This window comes from Pygoscelis adeliae, unplaced genomic scaffold (genome assembly GCF_000699105.1).
Source record: "Pygoscelis adeliae isolate BGI_AS28 unplaced genomic scaffold, ASM69910v1 Scaffold187, whole genome shotgun sequence".
NCBI lineage: Eukaryota > Metazoa > Chordata > Aves > Sphenisciformes > Spheniscidae > Pygoscelis > Pygoscelis adeliae.
The window spans coordinates 204,451-211,524 of NW_008825103.1; the positions used below are offsets into that span (position 1 = coordinate 204,451).

Genomic DNA, 7,074 nt, shown 5'->3' on the forward strand with positions numbered 1-7,074 from the left:
TGGAGGGTGAGAGGAGAGGGGAGGGGAAAGAAAAGCAAATAAATCAGTAAGACTTCCAGCCCCAAATCTCTGCAAGGGTGCTTTTCTTGGTGGTCTCCTGTGCTTTCTATATCCTTCAGGTTTGTGTAATGAGCTTGCCTTCTCTTCCTGTGCCCTCGCATCAGCCTTTTTGCTGATCCTGTCTCCCTCTGTATCAGCACCCTGCTCCAAGGCAGGCAAGCAGCATGGCAAAAAATGAGGCTCACTACTCGGTTTTAATCATTTTGAGAACTGTTAATTATTTGGAGGAGGAACGAGGTTTCATTTTGCTATTATTTCTTTGGAAGAAGTTCTGCTTTCCCCCAGTTTGCAGACTTCTTGTAGCTCCTATGCTATCAGAAAATCAGGCACTGTTACATTTGCATGATGCACTTTGACAGGTAACGTGCCTTTAGCAAAGCTTTTGGGCTCCTCTAACCTCTCTGTCCTTTCCTTAGCGGTGTTCGGCCAGCGCTTGGCGGAGACCATGGCCTATGAGCAGAAATTCGGGCAGCACCAGGTCCCCATCCTGGTGCAGAAGTGTGCTGAGTTCATCCGGGAGCACGGCATGAGTGAGGAAGGCATCTTCCGCCTCCCCGGCCAGGACAACCTGGTGAAACAGCTCAGGGACGCGTTCGATGCTGGAGAAAGGCCATCATTTGACCGGTAATGCTGGATTCCCCCTCTCCTACTCAACTAGGTCTCATACACCCCAAAATCTGGGGAAAAGCAGCCCCAGGGAGCCCAGCAGTGCCCTGCAGGAAACTTGGACCCTCCAGAAGGGCTTGGCAAGGAGAGAAGATTCAGCAGAAACCCCAAATGGAGGCAAAAGCAGAAGCAGAGGGTGCTGAGATGAGATTCATGGAAATAAAGGAAAGCATTTAGGAAAACCCTGGCCCCACACAGCGATTATCATTTGTAGGAGCAGCCAAGGAAGGAGGCAAAAGGAAGAGCCTGCATAGCCCATCAGCTAAGGGTAGAAGTTTAGAGAAAGGAGAGCAAGTAGAGGATCACAAATAAGCTCAGAGAACACCCTAATGCACACAGTAGAAGTTATTTCTTTCCCTGCCAGTCCATAGCTATGATATGTTCCTCCTGTTGCTTTTCCCTTCAATGCCATGAAGAGATGAGAGAGATTTTGGCTGCTGCAAGGCTGCATCCTCCTGACCCCCTTCCTCTGCAGGACTAAGAGGAAATGGCAAACTCCCTAAAGCTGAGAGAGCTACCTGTCCCTGCCTGTAGGTTGCAGAGAGGCTTTGGAGAGAGACATTTGCTACTGCTACCTCTGTCATGCCCTATGCAAAATGAGAGAAGAAAGGTAAACCCCTGGTGCATCTCTTTATAAAGCCTTCCCTTGATGTCTCACAGACCAGCTGCCCCTGCAGATGCCTCATTATCTCTAAAGAGCTTTCGACCTGTCCCCAACCCCAAGCCAGAGTTTAACCCCTTGCTTTTGGCCCGGGTTGCATAAGGCATTGCCCAGCGTCCCCTGCTCACTCATGCAGGCTGCTCTGGGGCTTTATCCGACAGTTTGTGCTGGTGAAAGCAATGACCCCTGTCCTGGGATAAAGGAAAAGTGGGTCCTGCCTCTCCGTGGCATCTAAAGTGAGTTTTTTTGGTTTAATTCCTGCCTTGCCCTGTCTACCATAACAGCGACAAGGAGTGCCCAGGCTGCTGCATGCGTATGAAGGTGCTTGATGCCGGCCATGGTGATGCCCCATCTATGCAGACCCAGGGAGCTGCCCCATATGGCATCACCTGAGCTCTGAGAGCCACCGGCAAAATCTGGGGTGCGTGTGGGAGGGGAGCACCCAAAACCAGGACCTTCCCTAGACTTCTGTGCAAAACAGTTTGCCTAAGCGGAGTGCAGGGGCCTTGTCTCTGTATTAGCAGGCCTGTCCCTAGCCACAAAACTTTTCCTACTTTACCTAGCTTTATGCAGCTTTGTTAGGAAAAACGACAGCACTTTTACCTAAATAATCCCTGTGCTGTGCAAGGTAGATCCACGGCTGCTCTGGAAGCATAACCACCCTGGCTGTTGGTTTTGCAGCTGAATATTTCTTGCTTTCTGGGTGCCAGAGTCCTGCTGACAGCTTTCCTGTTGTAACCTGTGTGGGGGTCATAGGAAGGTGAAGCTTTTTTTTCTCCCCCCCCCGAACCATGTTTTGCAGCGAGCATGGCGAGGGAGTTTGGCCCTTTTCCCAGCACCCTGCGATGTTAACCCTGTGCTGCAGGGTTTGGTATGAGCATTGCTGCGGTGATCTCAGGGTGACTGCAACCCCCATGCACTTCAACCAAAACATTTTCTTAGGGAGGAGGAAGGCAAATAATGGGATTTCCAGTGACCTGAATGCTGCAAGACGCTGGCTCGACCTTCAGTGCCATCTTTGCAGCCTGTTTGGGTTTGCACAGGCACACTTGTGCGCACAAATACAGCAGGATTGAGTGGGGAGCGTTAGAAAGCTGCTATTGCAGCCCAGGCATCCAGGATGCCTAATGGTGTGTATTTATAGGCCCTACAAAAATACAGCTCTGAAAAAATTCCTCTACGGTTATGTGCGTTTGTTAAAAATAATAGTATTCTAAAAACCCCAACCAATCCTAAAAATAAATGACCTGGGGGATTTTTGCTAGAAGTTTATAACAGTTTAGCGACTTCAAGGTAGGTCAAATTAGAGGCTTACGATCTTGACAGTGTCCTTTTGACATAATGTAAACTATATGGTATGCAAAGCTGCAAACATCTGTCCCGGCAGAACATCTTCAGTAATTGCTGTTAATCTTAAAAACCCCAGGCAAGCTTCGCCAGCTCTGCACAGAGTGGGGAGTGCCTGCCAAACATGTGAACACCAGACAATATTTGCATGCAAACCCTCATGAGTCAAACGCAGGCTGGGAAGGCTCAGCCCGGGTATGAACACTGGGGACCTGCCAGCCCCACGGTGGGGAAAATCTCCACCAAGCATTTATTTTCCCGCCAGCTGGGGCCGTTCCCTGGCTTGGGGTGCCCTATGGATTCCTCCAGCTTGGTTTGGCCTCCCTGTTTATCTCTCTCTCTCTCCTGCATCTATACCCGGAGCTTAAATATAATCTCATGCTCCCGGAGCAGGGTAGGGTTTGTTCACTAGCTGGGTGCGAGTTTCATGTGAGTGGCTCTTTGCACGTTGCAGGGATACGGATGTGCACACCGTGGCCTCTCTGTTCAAACTGTACCTGCGGGAGCTGCCTGAGCCAGTTGTACCCTGGATGCAGTATGAGGATTTCCTGCTGTGCGGTCAGGCGCTGGATACAGATGAGAGAAAGGTAGAGATGCATTAATTTCTCTCCTTCTGGCCTTAAAATTAGCTGTATTTCAGGGCCAGGGCTTTGTGAGCTTAAGATGCCGCATGCATATTTAGCTGTGCTTTATAAGCTGTGTAATTACTGAACTTTGAAATCTGGGGGGGAAAAAAAAGAAAAAGAAAAAAAAAATTAAAAAGAGAAAATCTCCCAAAGCACTTCCCAACTTGATAACATGGGTTTATCCATTTTAAAGCTTAAATTTCTGGAGCAGATCTAAGAACTGCTCAGCACCTCTTTTCGTTGAGCCCTTGCAGCAAACAGCAAGTATGAAAACCAAGAGAGGAAGGAAACACAACCTCCTGCAGCTTCCATCAGCCTGAGCTGAGAGCAGAGCTGGCCGAGGGCTCTGGGTGAGACCAAGGAAGGAAGTGGGGAATTGGGAGAGGGAGAAGTGAGAAACAGATGGGAACTGTCTTTTCCTAACTATATATTTTGGTGGAAAAGAAGCCCCCCCGGCAAAAAAACCCACTCACGGATGCTGTTCCTATACACAAAAAAATAAGGCAGATATCCTTGGTAGCATGAGCTCTGTGAACTGCAGTGTTCAGTCCCCTATTTCAAGGGCAAATGTTTCTTGTAGGTTGTTTCACTTCAGGATCTTTGGGGTTAAAAATGTCCTAAATATTTATATACAAGAAACGCAAGGAGATTAGGCATGATCAGGTCTTTCCGAAGAGCTCATCACACAGGTGGTGGGCTGGAAGGGACCCTGGTCTTTGCTGCTGTGGCAGCAGCAGTGCTGGGCAATGGGCTGCCTCTTCTTGCTGAGTGCTGTACAAAAACTTCTCCATGTCCATGTTTGGTCTGCCGGAGAAATGTAATTTCCAAGGCGAGCAAATGCCAAGAGGTCAGACCACACAGGGATGGATGGAGTGACCAAGAGCCACTCTTGAGTCCCTATACATCTGTGAATCTTTATAGAGCTGTTTCTTAACTTGCACTTAGGGCCATCAGGAACTCCTGAAGCAACTGTCCTTCCTTCCCAGAGACAACTACAACCTCCTCAGCTATATCTGCAGGTCAGTGCTCCGCACAAGGTATAAACAGCTCAGATTTGGTGTTGGTGAGGAGAAATATCATCCCAAAGGCTGAGGCTGACTCCTCTAGAGAGCGCCCTCTTAAGCCGTGTTTTGGTTTCCCTCGAGGCACCAGATCCTGACTTTTGTAAAGGGAAAATTTCAGCCATGGAGATAAACACCTTGACAATGTCTGAGCATAAATGCCTACCCTAAAACTCACTTATGAATCCCTGAGAATTAAAATCAGATGTAGTTGTTCTAGACAAAGCCTTGTGCAACAAAACTGTCAGGTTTCACCCAGCCTGGGTGATTTTTCTGTGGTTATTAAATATTAGATGGGGGTTTTCCTTTCCTTTTTGATTTTTTTTGGGGGGTGAGCAGCTCATCACATGGTGGTTTTTCTACTGACACCAATAAGACCCAGCTCCAGTTCGCAGTTATAAGGCAACTATCTGTTTCTGTCCCTGGGACTTAGAGGAAAAGTTGGATGGATTAATCAGGATTTTATACCAGTGGGTGTGTAAGGCTTTTTGCAGTCTTCCTTCTCTGACTTGAAATATTTGCCCTTGCATTCTGGCAGGTTTCTACACGAAATACAGTTGAACTCTAGCGTCAACAAGATGAGTGTGGATAACCTGGCAACAGTGATTGGAGTGAACCTCATCAGACCCAAGATAGAAGATCCTGCAATTATTATGAGAGGTAAAAGGGACTCCTGGAATAATTGGCATAGGGGCACCTGATGTGCTGAAATCCTCCTTGTCTTCACCCGCATTACTATGTGCATCTCCATTTTGGACACCAGAAGACCAACCAGAAAATGCAAGTGTGGGTGGAAGAAAGCCCATCGCATTGGGTTTGCCGCTGACAGATCTCTAATTTCTTCCAGGCACGCCACAGATCCAGAAAGTCATGACTGTGATGATAAGTGACCATGCAGACCTCTTTCCCCCATCCAAGGATGTGCTGCCCTCCCCACCTGCCCAAAAAAATGACAAGAAGGCCCCCATCCCTCGCAGCTCTGTGGGCTGGGATTCTGCAGAGGACCCTGTGGTGCCCAGGGCGGAGAGCTTGATCCAAAGGCAAATGGTAAGACTAGATCCTCGCAGAAATAATAAAACGTAAATTGAATAAATGTGTGATTAATTATTATGGGATCTAACAGGTCAGCGAGCCACTAAGAGTGCTTGCTCTTAATAGGGTAAAGAGCTGTAACTGTCATTCCTGGAATACCTACATCAGGAAAATGATGTAGATAAATTTTCCAATTTCCTGTGGAAAATCTACTGTTCTGGGAAAAATGAAAACTCCTAAAGTTTTTTAGCTAAAAGGCAGAATAGATGAAACCTTTTCAGTTCATGCTGGTGAAGTGAAAACACTGAAGATTAAAGGCTTTTCTCAGAAAGAAAGAATCTCTGCAAAAAATTCTTTTTAATGGAAAACACGGTGCAAGCCAAAATAATTTTTTTATGGAAAACTTGTGGCCATTCCTGTTAGCGTGTTAAAATGTGCCTTTTGTAAATATTGCAGTCACAGCAGTCTCTGCAACCTGTCTCTGCTCACAAAGCAGGACGAGGCTGCCCTAATGCCATGGCTCTGTTTTACAGAGAGATGACCTGAATTCCAGCAGTGCCCCCGGACCAGCTGCGAGCTCAAGTGCACCCAGAGAAGATAATGGGTCCAAAGATACGCTGGGAATGTGGAAAACGCAGTCAAGGAAAAGAACTCAGACTTTACCTAACAGGAAATCTTCCCTGACAGCTGCTTCTCCACGGGAGAAAGGCAGCAGTGACAAAAATGACATATTTGCCAGTGACTTTTGGAAAAGCTCCCCCAGGAGCAGCATGCGCTCCGTGGTCCCTGATGGACATAAGAGAACATTGTCTCATGATCTTTTTAAGCTGCTCGACCTTCACCGGGCTTCGACCTACGAAAACGTTCCTACCTCCCAGGCAGAAAGTGGGGAAGGCGACGGCTCCAGCCCCAGCCCTTCAAGCAGCAGCTCTGATAAGGAATTTCTATGCTGCTCCAGTCCCAGCCATCAGCCAAAGGAAATAGCCAGTCCCACCAGCAGCCCTGCCGAGGTCTCCAAGCCTGATCAGGAGAGCAGGGAGTTCCTGCAAAACATGATCCTGAAGCTGGAAAAAGAAATGGAGGTACAGAAAAATGATTACGAGGAACAAATTAAAAGGTAACACGCTGCACAGTGCTGCTTTCTGGAGAGTATGAAGTCTTCAGCTCATGTTATTACAACACCAGTATTGCACAGATTTATTCACCAGTAATACTATACAGTATATTGTAGTAATGACTAATGATAAAATATAGTCTTATAGTAGGCTATCTAAAAGTCAATGCTCATGTGCTGTACTCTCATGACATAGTTGCTAATGTTATATTACTACAACATTAATACTCTATAGTTCTAATGTTTCTGCAGTAATTACACTGTCATAATTCTTGTTATTACTACAATATTGTACTATTACACTACCCAGAATTCAGTAGTAGCATTATTACATTATTAGTTGTAACCATCAGTGTTACTATAGCTTCACATATTGTTATCATATTATTGTATTTCACATGTATTGATTTATTGCATCGTGTTATGTGGCCACTGAGGGTCAGGGGATCAGGACAGAACCTCTGGCTTATTTTATTGCTTAATGACACAGAGGGCAGACTCCTTAGG

The 7,074-nt window shown here is 46.8% G+C and overlaps 1 protein-coding gene across 1 annotated transcript in view; it reads left to right on the forward strand.

The window, feature by feature from the left end:
• ARHGAP25 (Rho GTPase activating protein 25) overlaps positions 1 to 7,074 on the forward strand; it is an 18,018-nt gene that overhangs the window by 10,690 nt on the left and 254 nt on the right. The window contains exons 6-11 of the mRNA XM_009327191.1: positions 477 to 684; positions 3,189 to 3,321; positions 4,306 to 4,379; positions 4,960 to 5,081; positions 5,269 to 5,468; positions 5,987 to 6,570. Of these exons, the coding sequence (XP_009325466.1) occupies positions 477 to 684; positions 3,189 to 3,321; positions 4,306 to 4,379; positions 4,960 to 5,081; positions 5,269 to 5,468; positions 5,987 to 6,570 (1,321 nt within the window). The remainder of the gene's footprint in view (positions 1 to 476; positions 685 to 3,188; positions 3,322 to 4,305; positions 4,380 to 4,959; positions 5,082 to 5,268; positions 5,469 to 5,986; positions 6,571 to 7,074) is intronic.